This window comes from Bufo bufo, chromosome 4 (assembly GCF_905171765.1).
Source record: "Bufo bufo chromosome 4, aBufBuf1.1, whole genome shotgun sequence".
NCBI lineage: Eukaryota > Metazoa > Chordata > Amphibia > Anura > Bufonidae > Bufo > Bufo bufo.
The window spans coordinates 134,277,030-134,290,064 of NC_053392.1; the positions used below are offsets into that span (position 1 = coordinate 134,277,030).

Consider the following 13,035-nt stretch of genomic DNA (forward strand, 5'->3'; position numbering starts at 1 on the left):
GCTGGTACAGTAGGCACTAGGCATGATGGGTGCATCACTTCATCTGCCTCTCTTCTTACCCTGATGCGCCCATCACTCTGGAACAGGGTCAATCTGGACTCATCAGACCACATGACCTTCTACCATTGCTCCATGGTCCAATCTTTATGCTCCCTAGCAAATTGAAGCCTTTTTTTCTGGTTTGCCTCACTGATTAGTGGTTTTCTTACAGCTATACAGCTGTTCAGTCCCAATCCCTTGTTCCCTTCGTATTGTGCGTGTGGAAATGCTCTTACTTTCACTATTAAACATAGCCCTGAGTTCTACTGTTGTTTTTCTTCGATTTGATTGCACCAAACATTTAAGTTATCGCCGATCACGATCATTCAGGATTTTTTCCCGCCACATTTTTTCCTCGAATACGATGGGTCCCCACTATTCTTCCAGTTTTTAATAATGCGTTGGACAGTTCTTAACCCAATTTTAGTAGTTTCTGCAATCTCCTTAGATGTTTTCTCTGCTTGATGCATGCCAATGATTAGACCCTTCTCAAACAGACTAACATCTTTTCCACGACCACGAGATGTGTCTTTCGACATGGTTGTTTAAGAAATGAGAAGCAACTCATTGCACCAGTTGGGGTAAATAACTTGTTGCCAGCTGAAAGATAATCGCCCATGCAGTAATTATCCAATAGGAGGTTCATAACTATTTGCTTAGTTAAATCCAGGTGGCAACTTTTTTTGGACAGGCAGTGTATGTTACCTATAGGTATTTTTGCTAAATAGAACCAGACACTGATTTGTTTTATTAAATTTTTTTAATTTACTGTACATAATTATGGGGAGAAGCCATCAGAGAAATGCTTCAAAGCCACCTTACCACAGTAACCTGTAGTCAATGACTTCAGTAGGTGCTGTGGGTGTGCTCTGTGAGCTGTGCAGAGGGCACTGTGTTGTGGGTGTGCTCTGTGAGCTGTGCAGAGGGCACTGTGTTGTGGGTGTGCTCTGTGAGCTGTGCAGAGGGCACTGTGTTGTGGGTGTGCTCTGTGAGCTGTGCAGAGGGCACTGTGTTGTGGGTGTGCTCTGTGAGCTGTGCAGAGGGCACTGTGTTGTGGGTGTGCTCTGTGAGCTATGCAGGGGTCACTGTGCAGCGAGGGGAAGAAGGAGAGTTGCAACCTTCATCTATTGCCAATGGCAGATCTTGTTTTATCTGCCTCTGGCTTTAAAGGGACACCACCATCATTTTTTTTTACATATTAATAGTCTATATGTGAATATTCTATGTCAATTTTTATTTATAAAACACAGGCTGATGGTTTTCTGGATACAATTTTCAAGTCCACATGATATTTCCAATACTGCGATGTCTCCATAAAACAGGAACTTTATTATAGCGGGGCTAAAATACCTACACTAGACCAAAATGGGTCAGAGTTACTTGTATTTTTCCTCGCTATAATAAAGTTCATGTTTTATGGACACATCACAGTACTGAACTTTTAATTTCAACTTTTTCTTGTAGCTCCAACTTGGTCTGAGCCAAGCAACCCTCCAAATAAATTTTATTTAATCAGATTCCGGCGTAGTGCTTGTGTTTGCACAATGTTTTTCTAAGTCCCTCTTTGTATTCTACTTAGGCCCCTTGCAGATGAGCGTTCCTCCCGCAGCGAGTCCGCAATGCAGCTCCCGGCTGGACCTCCCAGCGCTGCCGGGGGTCACATAGCATTATATTGATTTATGATGCTATGTAACCCTTACAGTTCTGGAATGTATTGGATAACAGTGGCATAATGCTGCCAGTGTTCTCCAATACATTCCAGAACTGTAAGGGTTACATAGCATCATAAATCAATATAATGCTATGTGAATCCAGTCAGTGCTGGGAGGTCAGGCTGGGTGCTGCGATGCGGACTTGCTGCGGGACGAACGCTCGTCTGCAAGGGGCCTTACTGTCGTAGCTCCTTAAAGGGGTTGTCCGGGTTCACAGCTGAACCCAGACATTCCTCCATTTTCACACAGGCAGCCCCCCCTGACTTGAGCATCGGAGCAGTTCATGCTCCGCTGCTCTCCTTTGCCCTATGCTAAATCGCGCAGGGCCAGGGCATTTGTGGAGATCCGGTGACGTACCGGGGTCTCCATGGGGCTGCCAGGAAGCCCGGTGACGTCACCGGCACTGATGGGTGGGATTTAGCACTGCCCTAGCCAGTAAAACGGCTTCCGCCTGGCTGCATGTTATGATAAACAAAAGAGCCCGTGCCCTGCACGATCTAGCGCAGGACAAGGGAGCGCATCGGAGCATGAGATGCTCCAATGCTAGCCTCATGGGGGCTGCCTGGGTGAAAATAAGGGTATGTCCAGGTTCAGCTCTGAACCCGGAGAACCCCTTTAACTTCCTACTTTGTTTGGACTTAGCACAGCAAGCAACCTTGCTTGACTTTCTCAGACTGCGACCAGTGACAGAAGAGGGATGACTGATTCCATTGGAGCATCAAATATTACACTGATAAGTGCATTGCTCTTCTGTGGACATCTTTATCCAGTCCTATTAGGAAACCAATAGACCAGTGATGGCTAACCTCCAGCACTCCAGCTGTGGTAAAACTACAACTGTCAAGATGCACATTTGCTTGGCTGTTGTCAGAACTCCACAGAAATGAATGGAGCAGGCTGGGAGTCACCACAGCTGCAGTGTCGGAGGTTAGCCATTACTACAATAGTTTCATAAATTCTACACCTTCTATGATATTAGCAGATAACATCTTTCTCTCACTGCAGCAGTAAAATAACAATGGATTGGGGGGGGCGTGGCTAACTGCCGGCATGACCGCACGCACTTGAGAGCGGCTCCGGTCCCTGGTATCAATCCTGACTAATCCTGCCAAGCTGCATTCCTCAGACTCAGAGTGGCAAGTGCAGAGGAGACGGAGGAAACCCAGGAACCAAGATATGGGTCCCAGCAAGGCGCAGACCGCGGCCGACAAACTTAAAGAATATGCCCGCCAGGAAAACCAACATGGCGCCGCGGCTCCCGCCACTCCACGTGCAGCGGTGACGCGCGGACAGGCCGCGCAGCAGATAGAAACTGATGAGGCTGGAGAACCGGAGATAACGCTGAAAGCGGTCTCAGAGCAGCTCCTCACAGCGATCTCCTCCTGCCAATCCTCCCTTACCTGCAAAATTGAGGAGGTGCGTGTCGACCTGGGCCTGTTGAGGCATGACGTGCAACAGCTGAGGGAAAGAGTTAAACACACTGAAGATCGGGTGTCGGAGCTGGAGGATTACACCAGGCCGCTAGATTCGAGGCTGACGGAGGTGGAAAGAGCCGTTGGATTATGGAGGCAGAAATGCGACGACCTGGAGAACCGGGCCCGACGCAATAATGTAAGAATCCTGGGGATGCCAGAGAGAGCGGAGGGGAGAGATCCTGCCAGCTTCTTGGAGCTTTGGTTTAAGGCCCAGTTCCCTACAGCCACATTCTCAGCGGCCTATGCAGTTGAAAGGGCGCACAGAGTACCGGCCAGACCACCACCTCCAGGCGCACCGCCAAGGCCCCTGCTCGCCCGTTTATTAAATTGGAAGGATCGAGATTTAATTCTTAGCCAAGCAAGGAGCAAAGGTGTATTGATGCACGAAAACACCAACGTGTCACTTTTTCCGGACTTCTCCGCGGATTTGCAGAAAAAGAGGGCCACCTTCGTCTTAGTCAAGAGACGCCTCAGGGAATTAAATTTGCAATACTCGATGGCCTACCCAGCGCGACTACGCGTAGTGGATGGCGAACGGCCGATATTTTTCACCGACCCAAAGGAGGCTGAGGACTGGGTTGCTAGACGTCCAAGAATGCACTGATCTGAAACACTGGGACTGAGTTGCAAGTATTACTGAGTTCTGAAAAGGCACTTTATAGAGGCCTTGTCACTGAGTGGTTTATCCTTATTATATGGTGCAATATTTAGCTTTACCTGAATGCAATATGCATTACTTGAATGCAATATGGTGCTCTTTCAGATAGCAGATCATTGTAAGCATGGTTATAGTCCTACTGTAGATGTTGATTCACAGGCTGTCTGAATATGAGTGTCTGCACCTATTGAGGCTTAGATGTACCTGCAGCTATGAAACTCACATTGACCAGGGAATGCTCGGCTACCTGTGCGGGCATAACATCTTCACCCCGCACTGGTCTCCGAATATAGATTGTCACCTAGTTAATACTATGATGCATGCACTGGATGTTTGCTCAGAGGTATTAGAAGTTTATCTGTTATGTTATATGTTTTGTAAGTTGTTGAAAGCATGGTCACATCAATTATGCATCAGTAGTGTGGGAGGGGGGCGAACTATTAAAATGGGTGAGGTTACTCCACAAGGGCCGGATGACATCCTGTACTACTGGAAGGATAACTTTAAGATTGTACTATGGGACCTCTAGTAGTGATGTCCTGGAATGTGAGGGGACTTGGAAATCCGAACAAAAGGATAGCGGTGTTCTCGCATATACGACGCTATAGCCCTCACATTCTGGGACTTCAAGAGACTCATCTGACGGCTGACACGGGGCACAGAATTGTAAAACAATGGGTTCAGTGGTCACTTCAGTCATATGGCTCATCAAATTCTAGAGGCGCGGCTATATTAGTGCGCAAGGGCCTCCTGTGGGAACCGCAGCAGTCAGTTGCTGATCCGGAGGGACAATATATAATGGCGTATGGCTTTATTGACCACATCCCGTATGTAATAATTAACATATATAATCCCCCCCCGGCGAGTATTTCACTCCTTCATGTTATCCTGGGGTTTGTGGCGCAGTATCCCTCAACCCGGCTGATTTGCATGGGAGACTTTAATATGGTAATGCAGGAAGAGGTAGATAGATTTAGGCCGCCTGAAGGGAGAGAGACTGGAGTCCACTCGACGACCACTCTGTTTAGAATTGCTGCAGAAATGGGATGGATAGATATGTGGAGGATTAGAAACCCGCAGTTGAGGGAATACTCCTGTTTCACTCCCGCTAGGGGGGCACTCTCGAGAATTGACTATGTCCTGGGAAATGCTGCTAGTTATACGGACTTGATTGCAATTAACTATGAGTCGCGGGGACCCTCAGATCATGCTGCAGTAGTGGCACGTTTTGACACTCCCGGGATTGCATCTAGAGGGGGGAAGATGAGAATACATCCCTTCTGGCTCTCTTTATTGACAAAAAATGATAGAATCCCCGACCAGCTGAGAGTATTCCTGGATGTGCAGGGAGATGAAACAGAGGAATTGTTATTGTGGGACACCCTGAAGGCCTTCCTGAGGGGATGTCTGAAGTCCTCAATATCCTATGTAAAAAAGGACACGTCCCGCCAGGAAGTAGAATTGCATAATAAATGTAGGGAGGCGGAGGTATTGTTTTGTTCGGACCCCACAGAAGGGAATAGGATAGAGTGGATGACTAGAGGAAGGGAGTATATGATGCATCTTAAGGAGAAAAGTGAACGCAAAATGTTCTTTATGAAGCAGCAGTCATTTGAATCTGGTGATAGAGCGGGCAAGCTTTTAGCTCAGATTGCTAGAGCCAACCAGTCGTCCCCCCCGGTACTTCGAATTCTGAACCCTGAGGGACAATTGGAGGAATCCGGGCAGAGAATACTTGACGCTTTCAAACGGTTTTATCAATCGCTGTACAGCACAGCAGCTAACTACACGGAGAGGGAGTTAAGTAACTATATTTCAGAGGTGGAACATCCTAAGCTCAGCGAGGCGGAAGTGACCCTCCTGGACAAGGATATAACTCTGGAAGAAATCCAGCTAGCCATGCATGACATACCAACTGGGAAAGCACCGGGCCCGGATGGGATCCCAATTGAAGTTTATTCTAGATATAGTGAAACTCTTAGCCCCCAACTCCTTAAGATGTACTCAGCATCATTCCAGCGTCACCAACTGCCCGAGACCTTATATGATGCAACTATTGTTGTTATATTAAAGCCAGACAAGGATCCAACTGTATGTGGCTCTTACAGGCCGATTTCGTTGCTCAATTTAGACTACAAAATTCTAACCAGATTATTAGCCTCTCGTTTAAATAAAGTAATAACGTCTATAGTACACCAGGATCAGGCGGGATTCATGCCAGGGAGGACCACCTCTGACAATATCAGGAGAGCTCAGGTTATTGCTCAGGTAGGAGTGGCGGAGGGGCGTGAATGGGCCATGGCATCACTTGACACGGCTAAGGCCTTTGACTCTGTGGAGTGGCCTTTCCTGTTTCGGATCCTGAAGGAATTCGGGTTTGGCCCAGGGTTCATAAGATGGGTGGAGATACTGTACCAGAGACCTAAGGCAAATATACTAGTAAATGGCACCATGTCAGATTCATTTACTCTGCATAGAGGTACTAGACAAGGTTGCCCCCTCTCCCCCCTTTTGTTTGCGGTGGTAATCGAACATTTGGCATTAAGAGTGAGGCAGGACAGGTCCTTTATGGGGATTTCTAGAGGAGACAGAGAGGAGAAGATAGGCTTATATGCAGATGATCTCCTTCTGTTTATGGACGAGCCTGAGCTGACTCTGCCCAGAGCAATTGAGGTAATAGGGAAATTTGGCACATACTCGGGCTTGCTCATAAACTGGACGAAGTCAGCTATTATGCCTCTTTGGGATCATGGGTGGCCGGAGAGTATACATAATTTACCGGTAGTGGACCAGTTTAAGTATCTTGGCATCGTGATCACAAGGGACCCTGGAGTGTCTGTGACGAGAAATATAGAACCGATAGAGTCCTTATTTATTGATAAATTTAAAACTTGGAAGGCATTACCGATTTCGGTGATGGGGAGATTGAACCTAGTCAAAATGATTCTGCTCCCCAAGGGCCTGTATCTCCTGTCACATGCATGCGCCCCGGTACCAAAGGCCTTCTTTGACAGGCTGCACTCCCTGATAACGGCGTTTGTGTGGGGAAAGGCTAGGAGGAAGCTCTCGCAGAAAGTATTACAGAGGTCTAAGACGAGGGGGGGAGCGGCTCTACCCGATTTTTTTCTATATTACTTAGCCGGCCAGTTGAAATATATAGCGGCATGGGTCAAACAGGAAGAACTACCAGGACCGGAATATTGGTTGAGGGAATATCTTAATCTTTCTAATCTGTGGCCTGTCTTGGAGTCCCCAAGTACAGTATCCAGGAAACTACTTCCTGCTCATAGACTGGCTAACCAAATATGGAAAGCAGCCAAATTAAATTCGTATGCAGATTTACCAGATGCAATCCCGCTCTGGGACAATCCCATGTGGCCGCACTTGGAAACATTGGAGGGTGCAGGGATATGGAAGGGATGCGGAGTGTTGACATTAGCTGAGCTGTATGAAGAGGGCGTATTACGAACTTTGCAACAACTACAGGAGAAATTTGAGATTCCCCATTCTTTGTTTTTTCGGTACCTTCAGTTACGGCACGCCCTAAATGATCAGTTTAGAGGGACAGGTCGCAGCATTTCCAAATATCCTCTGATAGGGGTGCTAAGATCGCAGGGACCTAAGGGCATTATCTCTATACTCTACACATATTTACTAGGTGATCGCATGATTCTTCAGCCATTGGAAGTAGAAGCGAAATGGAAGATTAATATCCCAACTCTTGATGCTGAAGAATGGGAGGAGGCTATGTTGGTACCCACTAAGGTTTCCCCGTCGGTAAATAATAAACTGATACAATTATTCATATTGCATAGAAGCTACTTAACCCCCCTCAGGCTCTATAAGATGGGGAGACTACCTAGCAGCAGTTGCCATAGATGTCAAGAGGGGAGCGCTGATTTCTGGCACTTGATATGGGGATGCAGACACTTACAAGTATTTTGGAACAAGGTTCTAGAGATTCTGTCTACGATAGTGCCTGTATCGATAGGAGCCTGCCCAAAAATATGTATCCTAGGGATATTAGAGGAGGAACAGTGGACACATCACCAGAGAATATTCCTAGGGGAAGCCCTCTTCCTGGCTAGGAAGGCTGTAGCATTGAGGTGGATGGCGGATAGAGTCCCCACAGTGAACCAATGGAAGACCTTGATGAACCATGCAATGAATATGGAAAAAGTAGTATACATACATAGAAAATGCCCAGGGAAATTTCAGAAAGTGTGGGGAGAGTGGTGCTCTTCAAATCACTCCTTGCAACCTGTGCACTTGCACTCTGTGTCGGAGGGTAACATTGCATTAAATGTCTAAACACTAGAAAGTAGATATGCTGTATTGTTTGATGCCAAGTAGCGAAATATTGCTGAGAATCACTTGACACATTATGTATCACGTTTGTACTATGTGGAGCTGGAGACCCCCCTGCGTGGGGTGTCAATGCTTCAAAATATGCTGAACCATGCTTATTGTTAAATTTTCAATAAAACGAGTTTAAAAAAAAAAAATAACAATGGATTCCCTATCTGTATAGTTTTTTTTCTCTCTGTGCTGACTGCTACAGAAGTACAATATTTTGTGTTTCATTTTCAATAGCATAATGATGCCAAAAGAAAAACAGCCAAAAATTGAGTTAAAAAATACCCCATTCTGATGGAATTGTCCTTTTAAAATAGAGGTGTCACCTATCATTGTTAACCTGCCTGTGATGATAATGGGATGACTGCTGAGAAGTTATATGTACTTAAATCTAAGTGTCAGCATGTTATGAGGCTCAGTAGTCAGTGTGATAAAATATAAATAATATTGTCAAAAATTCTTAAATATGTTCATCATATAAACTTAATTTAAACTATGGGTCACTTCCTCATACAGTCCCTATAAATAAAGCCCCTTTACATGGCCCAATGTAGAAAGTGACTGTCGCTTGCTTGTCGGTGAAGAAGACTGCTACATTTACATTTAGTGATCTCCTCCACAGTATGGGGAGGAGTGATTGCTAATGCAAACGTTCATCCCCATATAGAATCTTTGTGTTTAGACAGCCCAATCTCTGCCAGCAAACAATGATTTAGGTCAGGGATGCCCAACCTGCGGCCCTCCAGCTGTTGCAAAACTACAACTCGAGGGCCACAGGTTGAGCATCCCTGATTTAGGTGGTCACACTATTTCGCTCATTCATCAGGTAATCGGTGGCAAATTACACAGGCAGATTATTGCTAATAAGCATCTGCATGTACACTTGTTAGCGATAATCTGCCCGAACATCGGGCAGTGTAAAGGGCCCATAAGAAACAACCCAGGATTTCTATTGTTTAAAGTGGTGCTTACTTAGCTGATGAAATAACCACGGAGTGCTGATCTGAGCTGAGAATCTGTGATAAGTGAGCAGCTACAGAGTCTTCGTAGCCTAAGATTTGTTGTACCTGGATGGTGTAAACGAAACAAGGCTCTAGTCATCAGGACCATACAGAAAGAAAGATGTAAGAGAGAATCAGCGAACACTTACCTCACAGTCCTCACTTTGCTCTGTGGAGGTACAAGGATCTGGGGCCTGAGCTGGAAGTTTTGTCTCATATACCATGATGCTCCACCTACAAAGTATAAAACCATTAATGTCTTACAACTGTGAATCTGTTAGGAAAATAATGAAATAAAAAACACAGCAAAACTAAATTCCTTAAGCTCACCTATCCAGCATTTTAGTGCCAGCTCTCTCAAGTTTTTCCAGAATCTGAGGGAGCTGAGTGTCATCATCACACGCAGAGCCCCAGCCAAGGACACGGGCCAGGTCATTTCCAGTGCCCAAGGGCAAGACTCCCAACTGACACTAAGAAAAAAGGGAAAACAGTACACTTACACTGCATACCTATGTATATTATAAATGTTGAAGGGGATGTAAAGGAAAATAATTATCTTAAACCAACTTTCAGAGGATGCCTAAGGCCCCTTTCACACGAGCGAGTTTTCCGCACGGGTGCAATGCGTGACGTGAACGCATAGCACCCGCACTGAATCCTGACCCATTCATTTCAATGGGTCTGTGTACATGAGAGTTGTTTTTCACGCATCAGTTCTGCGTTGCGTGAAAATCGCAGCATGTTCTATATTCTGCGTTTTTCACGCAGCCCTGGCCCCATAGAAGTGAATAGGGCTGCGTGAAAAACGCATTGCATCCGCAAGCAAGTGCGGGTGCGATGCGTTTTTCACTGATGGTTGCTAAGAGATGTTGTTTGTAAACCTTCAGTTTTTTATCACGCGCGTGAAAAATGCATCAAAACGCATTGCACCCGCGCGGAAAAAACTGAACAACTAAACGCAATCGCAGACAAAACTAACTAAACTTGCTTGCAAAATGGTGCGAGTTTCCCTGAATGCACCCGTACCTAATCCGTCACGCTCGTGTGAAAGAGGCCTTATCCTTGCTGTTTTCTACTTCCTGCTGCATCGATGATGTCCCAGCTCATGGACATATGCCACTGCAGCCAATCACTGGCTGTAGCAGGTCAACACTGTCTCCGCAGCGGTCACATGTCCTTGCGCCAGGACAACCATCGCTGTAACAGAAAGAAGACAATGGTGGTGGATTGGGTGGTCTCGGAACAGGAGCCACGAAGGATAGGTGAGGCAAGTGACATTTTTTTTCATTTATTTATGTATACCACGCTGATCTTTTTTAAAGATTATTTTGGACAAGAAGATGGACTGTGCAGACATGACCAACTGTGTGCTTCATATCAGCTAAATCAAGATACATATCATCATAAATAGATATGAGCAATGAGATGAGTCGGAAATTAACCCTTGTTATAATCTTTGTATACCTGTTTATGTAGATTAAGGGCATCAATTTCAGAAAGGACCCAGCCCACGCTACCATCACCGCCACACACCAATATTCTGAAAGTGTCAAACTTTTGAAACAAGCGTAAACTAGAGGGGAAAAAATGGCATCATTTAACAGTGTTTGTTTTAAGTACGGTATGAAAAGAAGTATGAAAAAAGTGTGGAAAGGCCACTTGGTCTCACCCTAGATGAGGCCCTCCATTCATCAGGTCAAACACTTGAGCTGGGTTGAGCAGCTGTTTGAAACGTCGCAGGAATTTCACTCCTTGGTTATCTCCACTTTTTGAATTTACAAAGACAAGCAGTGGACTAGTACAGGAAGGGGGGCATGTGGCCTTCCAGAAACCTGGAGCAGAAGAGGAAGACAAGAAGGAAGAGGTATGTTCAGCGGTGAGATGTTCAGGGCCTTTCACATGGGTAGATGCTCAGGCAAACTAATGCAATTGCGACTGCTTCTTCCCGTGCATTTATTGTTCATAATTTCTGTATGCACATAAGAGTCAGTGTTTGTTGGTCCTTAAAGCAACCCTCCAGTTCGAAGAAAAAAATATTGCAATCAACTGGGGAACAAACAGAACATACACGATGCCTCCTTTTCATCTTTTAGTTGCATATCCTCTATTTCTCAGGCCTCTCTTCTGCCATCTGAGATGGCCGTACCACTTTGCAGATCTGATGCATATTGTAGATTGGTAGCCCAAGAGGCTTCCTACTTGTCCGGCCCTATTCTTGGATTGGCCAGCACTGTTCATGTGAGCAGAGTCCGCCAATCCAAGGGTAGGAAGCGTCTTGGGCTACCAAATGCACAGTATGCATCAGACAGTCCGAGAAGCTGCATGGCCATCTTGGATGGCAGAAGAGTAGCGGGAATTGATGGATCCGCAGCTAAAAAGAAGATCACAAGTTAAGTGTGCTGTTCTCTCCCCAGTTAGGGTCCATTCACACATCCATATGTGTTTTGCGGATCCACAAAACACGGACAACTGCAATGTGCGTTCCGCATTTTGAGGACCGCACATTGCCGGAACTATAATAGAAAATGCTTAATCTTGTCCGCAATTGCGGACAAGAATAGGACATGTTCTTTTTTTTTTTTCGGGAACGGAATTGCGGAGCCGGAAGTGCGGATCCGCATTTCCGGATCCGGACAGCACATAGTGTGTCCCCATAGAAATGAATGGGTCCACAATTCCGTTCCGCAAAATGCGGAACAGAATTGCGGACATGTGAATGGAGCCCTAATGTGAACTTGTTTTCTCAAACCGGACTGAGCTCTGACTGCCAAATGGTGCTGGGCACGAAACATGAACTCCAACCCAACCTACCAAGTGTAACGTGTACATACCATCAGAGTCTATGCTGTTGAGGGCTGTTGGTGGAATTACTGATACTTTGCACTGGCCAAGTGGACATTTTTTTGGCAGAAGTTCTTTACAAGAGGAGTGTGCCTACAGAATTTAAGAACAGAAGATTACTTATATGAAAATCACGAAAAATGTCATGTCAAAAAAATTGTGTCTATACATGGTGTGGCGTCTCACTGACACCTGTGACAGATCTGAAGGATGTCTGACCATTATGAACTACCAGTTTTCTCTCAAAACCATCTGGCCAGCGTGATGATGTCATCACGGCACCGTGCAATATGTAGTGTTTTTTTTCTCCAATCAAGATGGCTGCGACGGCCTCTCCGCGAGCGAATGGTGGGGGACATTATTATCAGAGGGGTACTGTGGGGGACATTACTATCGGAGGGGCACTGTGGGGGGACAGTATTATCAGAGGGGCACTGTGGGGGACCGTATTATCAGAGGGGCACTGTGGGGGACCGTATTATCAGAGGGGCACTGTGGGGGACCGTATTATCAGAGGGGCACTGTGGGGGACCGTATTATCAGAGGGGCACTGTGGGGGACCGTATTATCAGAGGGGCACTGTGGGGGACCGTATTATCAGAGGGGCACTGTGGGGGACTGTATTATCAGAGGGGCACTGTGGGGGACAGTATTATCAGAGGGGCACTGTGGGGGACAGTATTATCAGAGGGGCACTGTGGGGGACAGTATTATCAGAGGGACACTGTGGTGGACAGTATTATCAAAGGGACACTGTGGGGGGGACAGTATTATCAGAGGGGCACTGTGGGGAAGATTACTATCAGAGGGGCACTGTGGGGGACAGTACTATCAGAGGGGCACTGTGGGGGACAGTACTAACAAAGGGGCACTGTGGGGGACAGTACTAACAGAGGGGCACTGTGGGGGACAGTACTAACAGAGGGGCACTGTGGGGGACAGTACTAACAGAG

The 13,035-nt window shown here is 46.3% G+C and overlaps 1 protein-coding gene across 3 annotated transcripts in view; it reads right to left on the minus strand.

Moving 5' to 3' along the window:
• DGKD (diacylglycerol kinase delta) overlaps window positions 1-13,035 on the minus strand; it is a 141,589-nt gene that overhangs the window by 38,741 nt on the left and 89,813 nt on the right. For all 3 annotated transcript variants that reach the window (XM_040427949.1, XM_040427950.1, XM_040427948.1), the window contains exons 8-13: window positions 12,073-12,175; window positions 10,911-11,073; window positions 10,706-10,814; window positions 9,572-9,711; window positions 9,391-9,475; window positions 9,213-9,307 (exon numbers count right to left, since the gene is read on the minus strand). In XM_040427949.1, coding sequence (XP_040283883.1) covers window positions 9,213-9,307; window positions 9,391-9,475; window positions 9,572-9,711; window positions 10,706-10,814; window positions 10,911-11,073; window positions 12,073-12,175 — 695 coding nt within the window. The remainder of the gene's footprint in view (window positions 1-9,212; window positions 9,308-9,390; window positions 9,476-9,571; window positions 9,712-10,705; window positions 10,815-10,910; window positions 11,074-12,072; window positions 12,176-13,035) is intronic.